This window comes from Gastrolobium bilobum, unplaced genomic scaffold (genome assembly GCF_033153095.1).
Source record: "Gastrolobium bilobum isolate Gb01-03AN ecotype WA unplaced genomic scaffold, APGP_CSIRO_Gbil_v1 utg16185, whole genome shotgun sequence".
In the NCBI taxonomy this organism is placed as follows: domain Eukaryota; kingdom Viridiplantae; phylum Streptophyta; class Magnoliopsida; order Fabales; family Fabaceae; genus Gastrolobium; species Gastrolobium bilobum.
The window spans coordinates 208,000-229,330 of record NW_026899733.1 but is presented as its reverse complement, the minus strand read 5'-3'; the positions used below and the strand labels follow the sequence as shown (position 1 = coordinate 229,330).

Sequence of the window (21,331 nt, the reverse complement as noted above, 5' to 3'; positions counted from 1 at the left end):
AGATACGGAGGTTACTATCATTTTTTCTTACTATCTCTTACTAACAATTTTATTATTGTTGGATCAAAATTAAAAACTGTTAACATCAAGTGAGATCAATTGATGATATAACTTGTTTTATATATATATATATATATAGAGGTAGGATCCTTTGACACCGGTGTCAAATTTGAAGTTTGACACCTCATCTGAGAGCCGTTACATCAAAAAAGATCAATGGCATCACATGCTTACAAACCAGAGTCGTTGATCTTTTTTGATCTAACGACCCTCAGATGAGGTGTCAAACTTCAAATTTGACACCGGTGTCAAAGGATCCTACCTCTATATATATATATATATATATGGAAATGATTAACTTTCAATTTAAAATAATAAGTCTTTCCATTGATCCACTTTTAGAATCGGTGACACGGTGATGTTCGAACACACTACCTTGAAATTCAAGTTTTTTCAAATCAGTACTTCAGCTATTCTACGTAGATGAGTAATAATCGAGTACAATTACGGAGTATTTCATTAAAATTAGGTCGCAATCGATTTTTTTCAACTCTAGTAGGTAGATAACCATTTTGAATTGAAAATCCTGAAATTTGAATATAAATCAATTTTAATATTCAAATTCTTTGAACTTTGAACACAAGCAAACGACTTTTAAACTCTTAGCTTGCTGACTTCAATCGATTAATGCATTAGGTTTAGGTGGGCTTATGCCTATCTCGCTACTATGTTTTTACATTCAGAGTTTAGTTTGAATTATTGGGGAAAAAGTAAAAGTTTAGTGTGGTAAATATCAGCATAACTTTAATTGCTAAGGTATACCAAAACTGGAATCATGTTCTGTACAATGAACTAATTAATTAATAGGAGTTCGAATTTACAGCACTCATAACCAACATGTACGAGTAAACTTCAAGCTGTTTACAAAAGAAAATTCAGAAGAATGTGCAAGAGGCTTTGAACTTGTGCCTCTCTCCACGGATAAAAAAGTAAAGAACCTGGAGAAGAACCTCCAACTTGTCCTCTGCCATTACTCACAAGTCATTATTAAGCAATCACATGAGAATGTCACCTTCCAGCATCCTGAGCACCTATATGAGAAAGTATAAAAAATAAAAAATAAAAATGAGGGATAGATGAACCACAAAAAACCAATGTTCATCCATACCATGATTTAATGTGACATAGTACAAAGGCAATACATACAATTATAAACATACGAATTAATTTTCAAACCTGAGACATTCGAGGCCTTAAATGAGGATCCCTTCGGATGCACAAAGAGGAACATTGCAGCATGCCATAAACCTCTTGATCAACATAAGAGTTCCTTATGCTCGGATCTACTAGTTTATGAAAGGCATGTTCTTCGAGCAAAGGGCGTGCCTGTCCAACAATTTGAACCACAAGCAATTATGAAGAATAATTTTAAACTGGTTTTGAAACAAAGGCAGGTATAATTACTCTGTTCTTGTTCAATGGGATGAAAACTACATCATTAAATTCAATTTAGATTAAACATTTGAATATGTAATCATTAATTGGGCCTGTACAATTCCACGCTTCTAGCCCAAAGGGCTCTTGCGTGAGGGGACGTGTTGAGATATATAGTCCCACATTGATTGGATGGACAACTAATATGGCCTTTATAAGGCCTTGGGCACTCCCACCTTTGAGCTAGCTTTTGGGTGGTGTATCACAAGGTTCTTTACATGGTATCAGAGTCTCACTGTCACCCGCTTTAAAGTGGAATTAAAATAAAAAAAAACACAAAAAAGGTAAACCAAAAATTGGGCCTGTACAATTCCACGCTTCTAGCCCAAAGGGCTCTTGCGTGAGGGGGCGTGTTGAGATATATAGTCCCACATTGATTGGATGGGCAACTAATATGGCCTTTATAAGGCCTTGGGCACTCCCACCTTTGAGCTAGCTTTTGGGTGGTGTATCCCAAGGTTCTTTACATAATATTTTCAGATAGATGATAAATTGGCTACAATTGAAGTCCTGAGTGAAAAAAAATATTACCCATTCACTGAGACATTGCTGGCCCTTGGGCCTGTTTATATCCACAGCTTTCCTTCCAGTAACAAGCTCCAGTAATACTATCCCAAATGAGTACACATCAGCCTTTTCAGTAATTTGACCACTTTGAGCATATTCTGGCGCCAAATACCTATGGAAGGGCAATGTTTCCATCATCACATTTTACAACTAATTCAAAAAAATTAAGCGGCGAAAAAGAGATGAAAAAAGAAATTGGCTTTCATCTGTCACTACCCAAATGTTCCTATCACCCTGGTTTCTACACCCATATCACCATCTGGCTGCCACCTAGCAAGTCCAAAATCTCCCACCTAAAATCCATTAGTGCCAGTTAGTTGAGACATTTCATATTATTAAATCATACCTAAAAGCATAAATATGCACATCTTCCTAAACAGTCTTTATATAAAATCCAGTCATTGTTGTAAGAAGAATATGAAGCCAATAATATAAACCTAAGTAGATTTTTAAAATTGAAGCATAATAGGACGTACTAATGCTTCAAAATCATGAGTGAGGAGGATATTGTTAGGTCGCATATCACGGTGCACGATGCAACCCACTCTACATTCTTCATGAAGGTATCTCAAACCACGAGCTGCTCCAACAGCAATTTTTTGGCGTGCATGCCATTCCAGTACACTTTGCTTTCGTCCTGCAAATCCAAATGATCACTTAATATCCTTTTTTTCTCTTTTTTCTCTTTTTCTTTTAGTGGTGGAAGATGATTACATAAATCATTTGTGAAAGAAATAAATATGGTATAAAAGCACTGATAACAACAGTACTTGAAGAGTTATCTGATTGCTTTTCATTCATATATAGGACAGCCAATTGAAAAACATTTTATTAAGATTATGATGACACTGGAGAAACAAATTTTCGTTAGGGAATATAATGGTCATTAACAGATTATTTCACCTGCTAAGACATTTAGTATGATTATGCCAAAAGCTTATGATCAGGTGAAGTGTGAAGATAAAAAAAGTCAGAAGTGAATAGGACAAACAGCATATAGCAATCTCTTTATCAATACTGGTTATGAATGTAGAATAAAATATTTAGGATTCAAAGGAACTTACCGTAGAGATGAGAATCCAGAGAACCATTGCAGATGTATTCATAAACAAGCAATCTTCTTCCATCCTCCACACAAAACCCAATTAGCATCACAACATTACGATGTTGTGCGCAGCTTAAGACCTCTACTTCTGAGCAAAATTCTTTATCTCCTTGAGTACTGGCTAATTTATGCTGCTTGACAGCGATGACCTGCCCATCAGGTAGGACGCCACGGTGTACAGAACCAAAACCACCTTCAGCTAAGAAGTTTGCTTGTGAAAAACCAGCAGTGGCAAGTTGCAATTCAGCAAATGTAAACCATCTCGGAGGATTCCCAAACACTGGTGCCTTGTGCTGACAAATAGAGCACAATGGGGGAGGTCCAGGAGGTGCACTTTCAGCTAGTGAAATTGCTTCTCTAACACTTCTGCTTAAGTTCACATCAATTTTACAATTAAGCACTCCTAAGACAGGATCTTGATCCAGCTTTGAGAATTTCTGAAGCAAAGCTTCATAAGTAGAAACCAAAGCCTGATCATTTGATCTTAGCATATGATCCTCATGTTTTGAGAACTCACCATCTATACAAATTAAATTTTCAATCCATGGCTGAAAATATGAACTTTTGGATGATAAACTTAGCTTTTCGCTCTCTGAGTCAGATTCAATATCCTCCAGGTTTGTCAGTCCCTCATGAACAAAGGGAAAACCTTTCCTTCGTCTTTCATAATTATCAGAGTGGAAATATGGTGAAGTTCCGCGATCTGAGCTTGATATCGATGATGTTCCAATATCAGTTGCAGTCAATGGTGGTGACCCTTGCTCTGGACTACTAGCAGGAGTAACAGTTGGACCTCTAATAATATCTAGATGTTCAGATTTGTCTTTTAAGTTTGATGTATATGAATTTGGCTCCAGTGGCAATGGACAACCCCCGTTGAGTTCTATCTTTGGTGAACTATTCAAATTCAAGCGTAGAATCTTTGGCCGAGATCGCTTCATGATTACAATATTGCAATGCAGCTGCTCCATGCAGTATTTCTTTTCATGTTTCAATTTTCTGTAATTGTGGAAGAATGAATAGTTGTTTTTCAGTACATAAGAAATTTGTCAATGCCATTGCATATCAACAAACACACCAAACAGATATCTGCCTTAAACAAGAAAAGAGGCACTAACATAGAATGTGAAAATACAAAAGCACTAATTATATTGATTACTTGTCCAATATAACCCAGCTTGACTCGACTCTCATGGCTTCAGCAGCCACCGCTCCATACAAAGAACCAGAAAGAATCTTTACTCTGATTTTAATCTGTGTAAATATTTGACATGTTAGAAAAGCTGAATACTAGATATATATAAAGCATAAAAAAGGGGAACATATATCTGAAAGTTATTACAAATTTATGTTCTAACCTTCTCTGGATCATAAAAATCATGGAGTTGAAGCACTAATTGAGAACAGGAATTTGTAATAACTTCTCTCTGATCTGAAGCAGTTCCTAAACGAGATCTCCATTGACTAGTGGCACAATCAGTAGTAAATCTTGAAAGGCCCCATACCCTCTTGCCTGAAAATGCATAGATTATAATCAATCACGAATTATGTTACCAGAATGAGTAGAACAGGTTTTAGAATAATTTCTGGATTTGTTCAAATCTCAAGGACACATATTTAAAGGTTTAAAACTCAATTGTGTAAAATGTTCTGTTCAACCTTCATCTTTGCATACCTAGTGCCTCCTTTTCTACATGCAACTTTTTAATTCCATTTTTTTTTTCTCAGCTTTATAAAGTCATAAATGAATATCAAGTATGATACAGATGGAGTGCAGAAAAGATATAAAGGCAGCATAAACATACGCAATTGGAGATAAATTGAAAGAAAATAATGAGTGAGGGTAACCAATACTTGAGAACAGAACCGGATTAACAACCAACAGCTTAATGCAATCCCCTGGTTGAACAACATGAGTCAAAGCCCACACCAAAGCAGTCCTTGAAATATCTTTGGAAGCTTTAACTGCAACCACCACCACTTTACCGGCGGTGACATCTGAGGAACCCATATCTTCATCATAACGATCCTTTTGGTTACTCATCTCAAGTTATCTGTCAACTTGCCAAGAAAAATCAGTTACAAGAACCCCATCTGAGTTGTTCCCATCCGAAACACTAAATCAGCTAAAAGATTACAACTTTGCAGCTGGGAACAGTGAACAGAGACAACACCATCGGAAACCAATGTTTTTTTATGCTACCCAGAAGAAAAAGTTGCAAAAAAGAGAGAGAAGAAGACACACACTTCAAGGCACTTTAGTTAACAACCTTGCTATTTAAAGCAGAGACATGTGAAAATTCACGCTGTTCCTAGCACTAACAGCAACTGTACAGGTACAGAAGAAAAGAAAGTGTTGGTTACGTTACATACAATAACAATTACAAACCGAGCATGCTCATTTCTTGTTGAATGTGAGTCTGCGGAAACAGAATCTGTTTCAGGTAAGCCAAGGTGGGCAACCCCATTTTTATTGGCATTTTCTTCTAACATTTAGTACACAATGATTGCGACACAGAGAGAGAGAGAGAGAAGAAAGAAAGAGAACCGGTTTTCAAAAAAATTTAAAAAAGAAAAAAAGGTATAATCTCAAACAAATGATGACACGAAGAAATGGACAGTTTTTAGGTGACAGTGTAGAAATAAATCCTGTCCTCTAATCCCAAAATTGAGTGAAAAGGGATTCCCATTAATTAAACACTGAATTCAATGTCGTTGTGAATAAAATATTTTAAGTGTTACCGTCTTTTATCAAATATATGAAATAAAAATAAAGTAACATATTTATATTACTTTTGTTTTTAGGATTATTTTCTCTTATATTTTCTTTTTCTTTTTGATAAGGGAGTACCTTCTACTCCACTAATAAAGAAAATATGCTCAGTTCTTAGGAACCCAAAAAAGTTTAAGCCTTTTTTAGTTACAAAAAATTAAGAGAATAAAATGGTAATGAGCTGTCTAAAATATGTCGCTTGAACCGAGGGAAATGCATATTGAAAGTACCAATGTAAGTATTATCAACAAGTGCTAACATGTTTTTTACTTAGAAATCACTCTCCCCCAAGTCTCAAATATGTGAATTTTATACTATCGGGTTGGTACCTTTCTATTGGAAGTTACAATGCACCGAAGTCTATTTGAAAGTTCCAACTATTAAGATTATTTATATAGGGATTTATTTTTCTTATATCATATATAAGATAAATCTTCCTTACTCTCACAATAAATGGTAGGATCCACTTTATTTTTAAAAAAGAGAGAGAATACAGAGCACATAATTCAAAGTGAGAGTAAGAGATAAAAAAAATTTTATGTGACATAAGAGAAATAAAATCAATATATATATATATAAAAGATTGATATTTATCATGTTAAGAAAATTTTATTTCCTACACACATAAAAGTATATGGGATCAATATTTTTCTTTTCTTTTCTCTTCATATTTGCCCCACATAGGCCCCACACATTTTTATATGTGTATAGCAAATAAAATTCTTCTTACAACATAAGAAACACTAACTTATATATATATATATATATATATATATATATATATATATATATATAGGGCTTAACATTTCTGCAGCAGCCGTAGATAGTGTTATCTACGGCTGACACAGAAAAGTGGGCCCCACGGCTTTTAAAAAAAAAAAACTCAGGATCAGTTGTTGTATCCTAGGATTCGGACGCGGATCCTTGCTTGCTGTAGGTACAGCAGCTGCAGAAATCATTTTGCCATATATATATATATATATATATATATATATATATATATATATGAGATATGATCTTTTGACATCGATGTCAAACTTTGAAATTTGACACTAGATCTTAACCGTTGATTTTCGCCAATCAACTGTTATCATTTATTAGGAATCAAACTTATTAATTAACTAGTAATTCTCAATAAATGATAATCGTTGACTGGCGAAAATCAACAGTTGAGATTCGGTGTCAAACTAAAAAGTTTGATAATTTGACACTAAATTCTAACTGTTGATTTCCTTCAATTGACGATTATAATTTATTGGGAATTACTAATTAATTAATAAGTGTGTGTGTGACTTTTTATTTACAAACTACATTAAGTATGACCGATCATACTTCAATCAAGATTGTATAACCGGTCATATTTAGTGTAATTTATAAAAAAAATTTTTTTGTAAATGATCATTTCTCATATATATATATATATATATATATATATATATATATAGGGAAAAATATTTCTCAAACAGCTTGAGATAAGTTTATCTCCCGCTACCCCAAAACTACGTCGTTTTATTTATTTATTTTCTTATATCAATTGATTCACCTTTGAATAGTTATGATTTCCTTTTTCTCTCTTTTCTTTTATCACCATTGATCCATCTTTGTACAGTTATGATTTAGTAGCCGGAGATAAGATTATCTCAAACAACTTGAGAAACGATAATGCCATATATATATATATATATATATATATATATATATATATATATATATGGAGAATGATCTTTTGACACCGATGTCAAACTTTGAAATTTGACGTCAAATACTAACTGTTGATTTTCGCCAATCAATTATTATTATTTATTGACAATTAATAATTAATTAATAAGTTTGATTCTCAATAAATTATAACCATTGATTGAATAAAATTAACAGTTAAGATTTAGTGTCAAATTTTAAAGTTTCACAATAATATTAAAAGATCATGTCCCTATATATATATATATATATATGGGACGAAATTGCACATCCCATCCCATGAATCCCCCATTCAACATTTGGCAGAACAAGGGGTAATAAATACAAATATAACGAAATGGGCCAATTGGATAATATTATTAATTAAACGCTAACCTTTTTTTTGTTTACTTTGGTTGATGTAATGAGCCAACAAAAGATATGTACATGGCGGCGGATGCAGAATTGATTGTTGAAAGCGAAAGCTTGAGTTAATAATTGCCTGACTAGTGAATACGCACCTTCGATGGCCGATAACTGCACAGCGGCTTTTAATGCCTATGAAGCTATCTAAACGCACAACTTAGACTAGGCACAAATTTTCCTTCAAATGAGTTATTGTAAGTTCTAACGTGTATAATTTTATGGCGAGTTCATTATTGACAATGAACTCTATTGACTCCAAATCAGTGTTTCGGTCGGATCGGTCCAAAAATCAATAAATTGATCATATAATTGATTCACTTTGAAGCCGCGAAACAGCCAAGCATTGAAATTAATGTGAATTGATGCAACTCGGCTGGTTTAAGTGAAAATTGTAATTCGATCAGTTCTACCGTTGAGCAGGGGTGTTTGCAGTCGGGATTGGTTGAGTTTTAGAAGCAAAAATCATCTGATTCAATGTTTTCGGTTTGGATTTTTTTTTTAAATCCGATCTGATCTAATTCAATTTATTTTTATTTTTATTGGATCATTTTTCGATTTTTTAAATATCCTAAAATTTGTTTCATGATTATTGTGCAAATAACATGTTTTGTATATATTGACTTGTAATTTTTTATTTTTATTTTTGAAAAAACAAAAGCATCAGTAAACGATAATATAGTTTTTATTGGACAATGAGATATGAAGCTCTACACAGATGAAATTTTGTTAATGAGATATGACTAGGCTTTTTCTTGAGGTTTAATTGATGGGTTAATGGGTGTTGGATTTAGAAATTTTTGGACTATGATTGGAGAAATGCCCAAGTAGGTAAAGGGAAATTAATATATTGGATCGGTTTGGATTGAATCAGTTTTCATCAATCAATTCGAAAACTGATCCAATCCAATTAAAATTTGTCGTTTTTTTTTCGATTTTTAGTTTTTCGGTTTTCAGTTTATTCTGTTATCGGTTTTTCGATTCGGTCACCGCGGTTTGAATCGGTTTGGATCAGTTGATAAACACCCCTACCGTTGACCCGACCTGATTCATGAAAAAAAATGTTTCCAAAAAATAAAATTCATAAAGAATATCTTTTTTTTAAATTCATAAATTATTTTTTCTTTTAAAGTATTTGAGTGATTTATTACTTATTGACTTACATATGTTATGTACCTAAAATACTAATATTATGTTGGTTATGCACTATACAAGAAACTTTGATTTAATTTATAGCTAGAGATGTCGTCTATTGAACTTGAAGCATCATTATCACAATCATTATATGTTTGTTTAATCTTTTTTTAAATAATGATGTGTGATTTATTATTTTTTATATTAAAATATTTGGAATTAATATTTGTTTTAACAAATATTTGAGTATATTTATAATTTTTTTAATATAAATTATAAATTTACCAAAAGTTAAATCAGTGACCCGTATGTTGAACCAATAAGTGAGTTTATTGCATAACATTGCATTTCTTCCAACTCTACTACCCGCTACATCTCTTGCTATCTGTTCATATTTTTGTGCCAGCTAATCATTTAAGGGGGGGGGGGGAGGGGGGATTATTAATCTGAGTGAAAATGTAACAAATAAGTGATATCGTAGTTAAAATTTGTAAAAACCATTAATCATGAGTGCGATTGTTTTAATATAACTTAATGATTCAAGTTTGAGTTTTATGTATGCCGTTCTGCTAAAAAAATTAGTAAAAAAAACTTTATCACTCTTGTTGGGCTTTAATTGAATTGTTTGAACAATTAATGAATCGATAAAGAAATTTAAAAAAAAAAAATTATAAAATATAATCTGTGATATTAAAAATAATAAATTAAAAGAAAAATTTGAGAATGACAATATAATTTTATAAATGATAATTTTCATAAGAAATTAATATTTCTCATGTTATAGGATATAATTTTATTTCTTACACTTATTAAAAGTTTGTGGTATCAATGTGAAGAGAATAGAGAAAAAAAAAAGAAAATACGGGTTATACTATTATGACTATTATGTATGTATAGAAAATAAAATTATCTCATTAAAAAATATTAATATCTTTCCATAATTGACTATTCCGTTTTATAAGTAATAGATAGATCGTAGCAAGATTATATCAATATACAAAAGCATGGCAGCTTGCCGTTTTCGAAACCAAAGGTGAATCACTTTATGCAACAAAGAATTGTACAAGTAGAGTCATCCTGAAAAGCATTAATGCCTTGTTGGATAGGTTGGAAAAAGAAAAACATCATATTTAACCTCGCAGCTCAGTCATTAATTCCATTGAGGACTAGGTGTTTCTACTTTGCTATGTGTAGGTGTAAATAATTAGATGCAACCTTTTGTATGATATGGCCAAAAATACCGTTTGTTTTTTCATATGCTTGCAAAACGTTGACAACGTTGAATATATATGCCTACATATAAGTCGCACATGGGACAGCATGGCATCGCTATTAGGTTGTCGCTCCTTAATGAAAAGTTAAAAGAATTATATCTGTCTAGGCCAAAGTTCTTCATTATCTAAACTCGCTGACACCTTGATCAGAATTCAGAATCGGTGGGATTCTCAGGCTGAGAGTTTTTCTTTTTGCACACAAGCAACCATATTTTAATATTTAACTTGTCTGCAAAATGAAAAGATCTACCATCGTAGAATTGATGAACGTTTTTCAACTATAGTTAGTAATAGTATCAAAGTATTGTTATTGAATTAGTAGGAATTTATGATGACTGACAAATTAGTTGATACAGTATGTTACTTAAAAATATTAAAAGAATATCATCTCTTTCATATATCGGCAGTTACACAGATAAACATGATCTACAAAAGAATTTTACAAGTTACGCTTGACTCTTTTGCCAAAATCACTAGCGTTCATTCGTTAATTCATTCATGTCTCGATTATAGTTTCCATCAGTAACCTTTAAATACAAGCAGCACGAATTGATTATGTATAATGTATGAAGGGGGGGGGGGGGGGGGGGGGGGGGGGAGGAAGACATGAAAGTAGCTTGCTAATACACAAAATTCGAAAAAATTGAAGTCACTGTTTTCAATTGTCAGCCATCAGGTAATATCAATGTAATCTATCCGAATAAAACCCCCCATTAAATTACAAATAAATCAAAATTTATGAAAAATAAGTAAATAAATCAAACTCTGCTACACTAACATGTGAATGGTGACTCAACAATTTGCAGCTACATTTCCCAGAAGCAATATAACCATATAAATAGAAGAAGAAGAAAACAGAGCTAGTTTGGTTGCCCGTTTCACGAAAAGAAAAAAAAATTCTTATTCTATGTTACTCATTTTATTATCATTAATGGAAATGGATCCTTGTGAAAAAAATTATGACACGACCATATAAGAAGATCACAATCATACAAAGATAAATTCAATGTTATTAAAACCGTCCCGGTAAATAACCTGGTCGAAGTACTGGGTCACTGGTTCAACCAATGGGTCACTGATTGAACCGCATGACCCGATGATTATATATTAATCTATAATTTATATTAAAAAAATTATAAATATACTCTAATATTTGAAAATATATATAAATTCTAAATATTTTAATATAAAAACAAGAAAATTATACATTATTGTCCAATAAATGATCAAACAAAATTATAAATGCTTGTTATATTGATGTTTCAGGTTCGGTAAACGACATCTCTAACTATCAAATCAAAATTCTCTGCATAGTGCATAACTGAGATAATATTAAGATTGTAAGTACATAACTTATGTAAGTCAATAAGTAATAGATCACTCAAATATGTCAATTATGATTAATTTTTTTGAAAATAATTTTTTTTTTAAAACCTGGGCCGGGTCACCGGTTTTTCACCAAAACCGGTCGGGTCGCACTGGGTCATACCGGGTCTGATACTTGACCAATCCAATGTGATAACCAGATCGGTCAGATGACCAGTTCACTGGGTTCCGGGTTGACCCGGACGGTCCGGTCCGATTTCCACAACATTGGGTAAATCAATAGTTATAATTTTGTAACTACCTATTTTAATATTTTTTTTCTCTCCTCCTTTATTACCATTGATCCATCTTTGTATGATTATGATTCCACGCATCACATGGTCATGCGATTCCACGTGCATCATTATTATTGAACAAGGGATTTTTCTCTAGATTTGTTCCAACCATCAATTAAATTATCAACAAGGAGGTTCGTACAAATGCATTTATGCTCAAATATGAACTAGAAGGGTAATCAGAATAAAGGAAACCATAGATTTCTCCAAAATAATGTTCCAACCATCAAACCATAGAATTCTCCAAAATCCTGTTCCAACCATCAATTATATTATAAACTAGGAGATTCGAAGAACTTCAATTATACTCAAGTATGAACTAGACGGGTAAACAGAATATAGGTAACCATAGAATTCTCCAAAATCATGTTTAAAGGGTTTTCTATATTAACTGTTCCTAAAAGAGCGCTACTATTTGGTAAAAAATAATTCATACGCGAAAATTTTTAGGAATCATTTTTAACCAATCAAGAAAGGGATAGGTATATTAATGGAGAGAGAGAAAGTTGTTTTGTAACTACAACAGAATCAACAAAGAGAAATTTGATGCTTTTGTGTATGTTGTACAAAAACTATTTGGGACTTTTCCGCATTTTTTCCTGAAAATTAAAAAGGAGGCCTGTTTTAAAACCAAAATAGAGCTTCTGTTTTTTAACTAATGGACATGGACCATTGTTTTAACCTTCTGCCTTCTATTGTTTAATAATCAGATCAACCAGTTACATGTGAGAAACAAAGAAACAAAGCATGTCTGAAAAAAATAATATCTTCAATATTCCCGTAATATTGAAGACTCAGTATATCATTGTTACAATTAAAATAATAATAATAATAATATATCTCAACTTGTAAAAGGGTATTCTAATATATTATAGAATTGTAAATAATCTGTACAAAGAGTTCTCTATTTATAGAGAATATTTGACCTACTTTTAACCTAATGGGCTTGGCCCAATATAACAAAGGGCTTGGCCCAATACAACAATAAATGACTAAATAAAAACTAAATAATACCTAAATCAATATTATTTACAACACTCCCCCTCAAGCTGAGGAATAGATATTTATCATTCTCAGCTTGCTAGTAAGTTCTTGAAATCTGTCTGAAGGAAGCCCATTTGTTAATAGATCAGCTAATTGACGCCCAGTGGGAATGTATGGAGTGGTAATCAACCCGCTATCAAGTTTCTCTTTGATGAAATGGCGGTCAACCTCAATATGTTTAGTCTGATCATGTTGAACTGGATTATGAGCTATACAAATAGCAGACTTATTATCACATAGCAGCTTCATAAGTCCCTCACATTTTATTTTGAGATCATCAAGAACAATTTTCAGCCACAGTAACTCACAAATGCCTTGAGCCATAGCTCGAAATTCAGCTTCTGCACTTGATCTGGCAACCACATCTTGTTTCTTACTTCTCCATGTCACCAAGTTACCGCAAAGAAACATGCAATAACCAGTGGTAGAACGATGGTCAGTCACGGATCCAGCATAATCAGCATCTGTGTAGACTTCTAAAGATAGATTGCCATCACGTCGAAATAACAATCCTTTACCAGGAGTACCTTTAAGATACTGAAGAATTCTCTCTACTGCCTGCATGTGTTTTTCTTTTGGATCGTGCATAAACTGACTGACAACACTAACAACATAAGCTAGGTCTGGTCTAGTATGGGCCAGATATATCAATTTCCCAACTAGTCGTTGATATTGTCCTTTATCAACTGGAGGACTCTCTTCTTCATAGCCCATCTTGTGATTCTGCTCAATAGGAGTATTAGAGGGTTTACACCCGAGCTTTCCTGCTTCTTTGAGAAGATCAAGAACATATTTCCTCTGGCTGATAAAAATTCCTTTGCTTGAATGAGCTACTTCTATCCCTAGGAAATATCTCAGTTTCCCAAGGTCTTTGATTTCAAACTCAGAGGCAAGCCGTGTTTGCAGAATCTGTCTCTCCACAAAATCATCACCTGTGATAATAATATCATCAACATATACAAGGAGCACAGTAAGCTTCCCATTTTGGGAGTGCTTGAAGAAAAGAGTGTGATCTCCTTGGCTCTGTCTGTATCCTAAGGTCATCATAACCTTAGTAAATCTTCCAAACCAAGCACGAGGTGACTGCTTCAATCCATACAAGGCCTTTTTTAATCTACAAACTTTATTTTTCCCCTTCACAGAATCAAAACTAGGCGGGATTTCCATGTAGACTTCTTCTTCTAACTCACCATTGAGGAAAGCATTTTTCACATCAAATTGATTTATATCCCAATTGTAATGGGCAGCAAGGGATAACAAGATTCTCACTGTATTCATCTTTGCAACTGGAGCAAAGGTTTCTTCATAATCAATGCCATAGGTTTGAGTGTAACCTTTGGCCACTAATCAAGCCTTATATCTCTCAAGAGTGCCATCAGAATTATATTTCAGGGCATAAACTCATCTGCACCCTACTGCTTTCTTTCCGTTGGGTCTATCAATAACCTCCCATGTTTTATTTTTCTCCAAAGCATTCATCTCCTCTTGCATGGCTTGAGCCCAATTCCTATCTTTCAAGGCTTCATGTACTGATTTTGGGATTGCAATAGAATCTAGTGCTGAAACAAAGCTTTTGTGCTGCACAAAAAGATTAGCAGAGGAAACAAAGTGGGAGATAGGGTATTGAGTACAAGAGGGACAGGAGGAACAAGTTTTCTTGTGACAAGATCTTTTTCCTTTTCTAAGAGCAATAGGTAAGTCATCAGAAGTAGAAGCAATGGGTAAGTCATTAAATATATCAGAAGAAATAGACAAATCATGAGAGGAAATAATATTAGAATCAGAAACGGGAGATTCAGGAGAATCAGAAGAAATAGGAGATTCAGGACTTACCAGTGGTTCAGACGATTGAGGTTGCTGGTGAGACAGTATGGGTTGTATCTCAGGTGTATTTGAAGGTTCTGACACACCAGGAGCAGACACACTAGGAAGAGAGAAGATTGATCCAGACTCAAAGAAGGAAGAGGACGAGTCTTCTGAAGAACTATTCTCCCCCTGACGATGAGGACCCAGGAAATAAGATTCAGATTCTTGAAAGGTGACATCCATAGAAACAAATAATTTCCGACTTGGTGGATGATAACACTTGTACCCTTTTTTATAAGGGTTATAACCAAGGAAGACACACTTAAGAGCCCTAGGATCCAACTTACTCCGATGTTGTTTATGAACATGGACAAAGGCAACACATCCAAACACTCTTGGTGGAAGGCTCTGCAATATGGGAACAGAAGGAAAGAAGGAAGTCATGGAATGAATAGGACTGATATTGTTAAGGACCCGTGAAGGTAAACGGTTGATCAAAAAAGTTGCAGCTAATACTGCTTCTCCCCAATAAGAACTAGGAACAGATGTCTGAAAAAGTAGTGCTCTAGCAACTTCAAGAAGGTGACGATTTTTCCTTTCAGCAACCCCGTTTTGTTGAGGGGTATCAACACATGTGAGCTCATGAATCATACCTCTGTCTGAAATGAATTGTGACAGGCGTTGATTGACGTACTCAGTACCATTATCAGATCTGAGTCTTTTAATACCCTTACCAAACTGAGTCTCAACCATGTGATGAAACCGAATAAATATCTCTGGTACTTCAGACTTGTCTTTCATCAAGTATATCCATGTTATCCGAGTACAATCGTCAATAAAAGAAACAAACCACCTAGCACCTGAAACACTGTGCACTTTAGAAGGGCCCCAAACATCAGAATGGATAAGAGAAAAAGGTTCCTTGCTTTTAATAGTGCTAGAAGGAAATGACACTCGATGGTGTTTTGCAAATTCACAAACATCACAATGAAAGGTCTCAACCGACTTATTGAGAAACAGAGAGGGGAACATAGACTTCAAAAGACTAAATGGTGGATGCCCGAGACGCTTGTGATGGAGCCAAATCATAGACTCTGCAGTAGAAGGATGGCGTGTCATTAATAACTGATTTTTGCTAGCATGGTCTGGAAGGAGATGATACAACCCATCTTGTTCATTAGCAACTCCAATTGTCTTCTTCGTGGTAAGATCCCGAATAAGACAATGAGAAGGAAAAAATGTGATAGAACAATTCAAATCAGTTGTAAGTTTTTGAGTGGAGATAAGATTAGTAGAAAGCTGAGGAACATAAAGAACATTTTTAAGAAACAAGGAAGGTTGAATTTGAATGTTACCAGAACCAATAACTGATTTATGGGATCCATCAGCTACAGATATAGTATGACTACCAACAGTAGGATGATAAGAACAAAACAACTCAGTACGACAAGCCATATGATCAGTTGCACCAGAATCCAAAATCCATGAGGTTTTAAAATCAGTGCAAGAAGCAAGAAGAGATATAGAATGTGTGCTCTTACCAGATAAGATCGAAGAACTATCATGCTCGGCCATTCTTTAACAAAAAAAGTTAACAACCAGCGATAAAATCAACCAAACAGAATATCAAATGACCTCTGATCAGAAAAATAATTACAGATCCAGACAGAAGACAAGAAGACGAGAATAATGGTGGTGGTCCGGTCCAAAAACACGGCCGCACGCGCCTCCACGCGCCGGAGAAAGGAGCTGCGCGTGGGATTCACTCGCCGGGAAAGGGGCGGCGCGTGAGAGCGCGTGGATGGGCTTCGCCGGCTGAGATTTTTCTGGTGTGGTCGTCTGGTGAGCGCGCACCTGTCTGTGGGTGGTCGCGGTTGAAAAGTCGCCGGAAAGTGGTCCAAACGGTGAAGACAGATCTGATTGGAGGCGATCGGAGGTGTTTCGGTCGTTTGTGGTGGAGGAACACTGCGTAGAATGATAGATCGGAGGGAAAATAAGGTCAACAATGGTCCCCTTGGTCCAAAAGGTCCCCGGAAAAATTTTCCGGTGGCGGCTAATGGCGGAAAGAGACAAATAAATTAGGGTTTTGTTAAAAAAGAAGATAATATGTGCGGAAGCAAAGCCCTCAGATCGAGAGCTCTGATACCAACTTGTAAAAGGGTATTCTAATATATTATAGAATTGTAAATAATCTGTACAAAGGGTTCTCTATTTATAGAGAATATTTGACCTACTTTTAACCTAAAGGGCTTGGCCCAATACAACAATAAATGACTAAATAATAACTAAATCAATATTATTTACAACATCTCACTTTACATATTTCACCCACCCTTTTATGGTTAATGACACCTAAATCCTATTTTTTTCTATTTTTAAAAAAGGAGTACTCTCCCATGTCTAATCGACTTCCAATAACAATGATCAATACTATAATTGCTATTTGCAGGAGAGGAAGTAGGAACAGGAATTGTCTGAGAGAATGCACCTTGGGCCGAAGAGCCAAATCCTCTGAAAGCAACCATTCGAGTTTAATGAACTAGAATTTCCTTTATTTGGCCTGTAAGGAACTAGCATTCCTACCTATTGGGAAGGGGCGTGTAACCCGTATCGCTCACCTTTAGCTACCTCTGGAGACTGGAGCTATAGCTAATTTGTTGATAAGGTTCAGTAGTATGCTCTCCAACTCCTCCCCACTGCTCCAATCATGAACTTTTGCATCAACTAGTTTTGGGTCACTGCAAATCCGATTCCAGAGGGGATATTTCTTCCTTGGCATCACAAAATCACCTCCCTCCAGCTTCAAAGTTGGGCAATAATCACCTGTTCCATCTCCAATGTAGATGAATCTTGTGTTTTCAGGTAAAGAACCTCGGATTTGGTCAATCACTAAACCCTAAGAAGGAAAGAACAAAAGAACCAACGCCATGGGGAACAAATTACTACAATAGAAGACAAAACCAAAGAAAGAGAACGTGGAAAACTGACAATATATTTTGCAAGGGAGCTAAGCAGAAAATCACAGTTAGGCTTTCACAAGTTCGTAGGCATACAACAACTAACAAATTCTCCACCAATGTAATGCTAGGTTTTCATGAAGCATTAGTCACAAAGCAGGTCAACACACTAGTTCAAGTGTCAGCTAGATGGTTGATGTTCAACTCACTGGGTGGGAAGATGAAGTTTTGATACTCTACTATAAATTCAGTCCTGAACCAACTTATCAACTATTTTAGTACAACTGCTTAATCTAATGCATTCAAATTAGAGTTTAAAAAGGAAGAATGGTGATAAGGAACTATTTTGTGGGTCTATAAAAGGTATTCTTATAATGCAGTTGCAAAAGACTGGTTACATAAATCAAACTCATAACCTCGTTATCACGAGAAAAGTTTTGATGGACGAGGATCACCAAAATTCAATGGTCCCGTTTTGAAAATTGTGGGACATAAATGAAAATATAAAATGAAAGAAAAGAGTAAAATGAAAAAAAAAAATTGTGAAAATATAAAGGGAGACCACTGAATTTTGATGGTCCAAAACTTTTCTTTGTGATCACATAGCGACAAGACCAACCACATACATAATCTTTTCCCATAGATATGACATGGAAATAACCACATATTCTGCTATTAAAAAGGGATAATCATGCTGTGACTACAATACAATCACAATAAGTTAACACAAGCAGTCAAGCACCCATTGAAGTAGTGAATTGCAGGTACACTGGGACAGAGAATCATGTCTACATGTAAGTAGAAAAGAAAAGTTGAAGAACAGAGAGAGTGATGTGGAAGTAATACCTTACACATGTTGGAAGGGCAAAGGCGACAAGCATGAGGAGACAAAGTGGAATCATGAAATGGAGTGATACGAAGGCGTCCCTCACTGTCTACAAAAGCTGGATTTGTATAGACCTGGGAAAAGCACCCTAATACACCATGGTGTTCCAAAATAGTATGAATAGAAAACAGATTTGCGTCACTAATTACCCTCAAGTCACACCTGCAAATGCAATGTTATAGTAAAAAAAAGAAAAAAGGTTGAAATGAACGTTAGCATTGATTCATAGTGATGAAAAGGAGAAAATTAATTACCCAAGAGTGTGAGCAGATTTGATAGCGGAAATGATGTTTGGATGCAATAAAGCCCTTTTGAGGCATTCTGCAATGTCGTTGGTGCTAATCCCTTGAGAATGGAGCTCCCCCATCATTCTGTCCTATCAATCAGATTCAAAGAAATTGAAGTTTCAAACACTCCAATCCAAACATGCAATTGAATTTTGGTTTAATGGAAAACCAAACCAAACCTAACGTACCATGAGAGAGGTCCAAGGCATGGTGGAGCGAAGTTGGTTGAAAAGGGGTGTGAGACCCATTTCAGTGACCACCCATCTGTCACTGTCATCGTTGATTATTGTCCGATCGAAGTCGAAAACCACTACCACCGTCATACCGCCCATGTTCGCCACTCCACACGCCCAAACTCAGCCAGGATTTATTGGTTTTAGAGTAAAGTCATTTACGGGTCCTAACAGGATAAAAAAATAAACACGCTCTCACTTTCATCTCTTACAAAAAAAAAAAAAAATACTCGTATTAATCATTTCTTTAGGATTAAATTGGGTTTTCATTGAATTTATCTGAAGGATCACATTTTCAAAAAACTAAAATTATAGATGGATCAAAAGTTGACATTTTTTTTGTAAGAGACGAAAGTAGAGATCGTATTTTTTGTTAGGTACCAAAAGTGACTTTATTCTTGGTTTTATAAAAGGGAAAACTATCGGTTTACATATTCATATAAACTATGGGATTTGATTTTATCATGTTACATGAGAATTGAATTCTTATATTGTGACTCAACTAGTGGTGGGCGCCGGTGGGCGCCACATTTATTAAAAAGAGAAAAAAAAAATTGCACGCAAATCGAAAGATCACAACATAAGAATTGAATTCTCATGCAATATGAGAAAATGTTTTTCCATAAACTATACTATCTATTGAATAAAATCTTGGAACAGTGACCAATATATCACATATTGGTCACTTTTTAATTAATATGGCATGCAAATAGTAATATTTATTCAAATGTCACATGTCTGAGTTCGCTATAGCAGGCAGCGAACTCAGTTTGCTGATGTGGTGTGTTTCTGGTGACCAACTAGTTTGTTACTGGGTGTAGCAAACTAAGTAACATTAATACCCTTATACTGTGACAAAAGCAAAACACGTGGCAGTGTCACAGAAATTTGCTAAGGGTAATAGCAAACTACGAACTAAGTAAAATTAATCATTGAAATATGTGTCTTGACACACACAAATTCACCGCACTAAGTAGCGAACTATGTACAGCCTTGAACATTTGATAAATCCAGTCCATTGGTATAATAATTATCGTATGGTAATTATTGTTGTTTAGAAAGTTGTGTCATGAGTGTATGAAATATAGATCTCACGTTTTCAACTTCTATTTATATATTTTTTAAGTAACATTTTCCCAATATTCAAGGTTGTTTACAAGTTGAATCCAGTCCATTAGTATAATAATTACTGTATGGTAATTATTGTTATTTAGAAAGTTGTGTCCTGAGTGTCAGAAATATAGGTCTCACGTTTTCACCTTCTATTTATATATTTTTTAAGTAACATTTTCACAATATTCAAGATTGTATACAGGTTGTATATAGTTCGCTACTTAGTGTATTAAACTTGTGTGTGTCAGACACATATTTCAATGACTATTTTTACTTAGTTCGCTATTACCCTTAGTGAACTTTTATGACACTGCCACATGTTCTGCTTTTGTCAGAGCAAAGTGGTATTAATTGTCACCTAGTTCGCTACACCCAGTAGCGAACTAGTTGGCCACCATAAACACTACACATCAGTAAATCGAGTTTGCTGCCTGTTGTAGCGAACTCGGACACATGACATTTAGGCAAATATTACTGTTCGCATGACATACTGATAAAAAAGTGACCAATGTGTGGTACATTGGTCACTGTTCCTAAAATCTTATAGTTTATAGCTTGTAAGTTTGAAAAAAAAATTATCAATATAATCATTTTCTTTAAATAGAGGTTTATTGTGCCAACAAAAGAGTTTGATTCATATCCAACAAGAACATGGATTCAAATTTTGCTAGTCGATGTGAAGATTTTGTTAATAAGTGTTATGTAATTTTTTCCAAAAATTCTTTAAAAAATTGGAGAGTCCTCCCCTAGTGAGATATCAATATCTAACTCTAATTACACTTTAACCTTTAAAAAAAAACACAGATTTACTGTTTGTTATTTTGTAGGTGATAGATTTGATCGTGGGTTCATTTTTTTTTTTTTATCTTCTTTTTCTTCTTGCATGAAACATGCATT

At 34.5% G+C, this 21,331-nt stretch overlaps 2 protein-coding genes across 4 annotated transcripts; both read right to left on the bottom strand.

Annotated features, from left to right (window-relative positions):
* Positions 1 to 871: 871 nt before the first annotated feature.
* Positions 872 to 5,554, bottom strand: LOC133293093 (inactive protein kinase SELMODRAFT_444075-like). Of its 2 annotated transcripts, none has more exons than XM_061491624.1 (9): positions 5,015 to 5,554; positions 4,525 to 4,679; positions 4,326 to 4,420; positions 3,126 to 4,165; positions 2,538 to 2,698; positions 2,278 to 2,354; positions 2,026 to 2,173; positions 1,237 to 1,386; positions 872 to 1,091 (listed from the first exon to the last, which is right to left on the bottom strand). In XM_061491624.1, the coding sequence occupies exons 1-9, from the start codon at positions 5,208 to 5,210 to the stop codon at positions 1,056 to 1,058; spliced, it is 2,058 nt and encodes a 685-aa protein (XP_061347608.1). In that variant the 5' UTR covers positions 5,211 to 5,554; the 3' UTR covers positions 872 to 1,055. The 2 variants fall into 2 exon arrangements, with proteins under 2 accessions (XP_061347608.1, XP_061347607.1); XM_061491623.1 differs by having other exon boundaries at positions 5,021 to 5,554.
* Positions 5,555 to 17,155: 11,601 nt separating this feature from the next.
* Positions 17,156 to 19,444, bottom strand: LOC133293119 (thiamine phosphate phosphatase-like protein). Of its 2 annotated transcripts, XM_061491656.1 has the most exons (5): positions 19,277 to 19,444; positions 19,056 to 19,177; positions 18,762 to 18,963; positions 17,577 to 17,854; positions 17,156 to 17,469 (listed from the first exon to the last, which is right to left on the bottom strand). In XM_061491656.1, exons 1-4 carry the CDS (start codon positions 19,418 to 19,420, stop codon positions 17,579 to 17,581), a joined length of 744 nt encoding a protein of 247 aa, XP_061347640.1. In that variant the 5' UTR covers positions 19,421 to 19,444; the 3' UTR covers positions 17,156 to 17,469; positions 17,577 to 17,578. The 2 variants fall into 2 exon arrangements, with proteins under 2 accessions (XP_061347640.1, XP_061347639.1); XM_061491655.1 differs by having other exon boundaries at positions 17,156 to 17,854.
* Positions 19,445 to 21,331: the final 1,887 nt, after the last annotated feature.

Coding starts and splice junctions, on each gene's coding strand:
- LOC133293093 (XM_061491624.1), bottom strand. CDS start 5,210: ATGAGTAACCAAAAGGATCGTTATGATGAAGATATGGGTTCCTCAGAT. Junction 4,166..4,325: donor AGCTGGGTTATATTGGACAA/GTAATCAATATA, acceptor CCACAATTACAG/AAAATTGAAACATGAAAAGA. Junction 2,699..3,125: donor TCTGGATTCTCATCTCTACG/GTAAGTTCCTTT, acceptor TTGGATTTGCAG/GACGAAAGCAAAGTGTACTG.
- LOC133293119 (XM_061491655.1), bottom strand. CDS start 19,420: ATGGGCGGTATGACGGTGGTAGTGGTTTTCGACTTCGATCGGACAATA. Junction 19,178..19,276: donor TGCCTTGGACCTCTCTCATG/GTACGTTAGGTT, acceptor TCTGATTGATAG/GACAGAATGATGGGGGAGCT. Junction 17,855..18,761: donor GCCCTTCCAACATGTGTAAG/GTATTACTTCCA, acceptor TTTCCTTCTTAG/GGTTTAGTGATTGACCAAAT.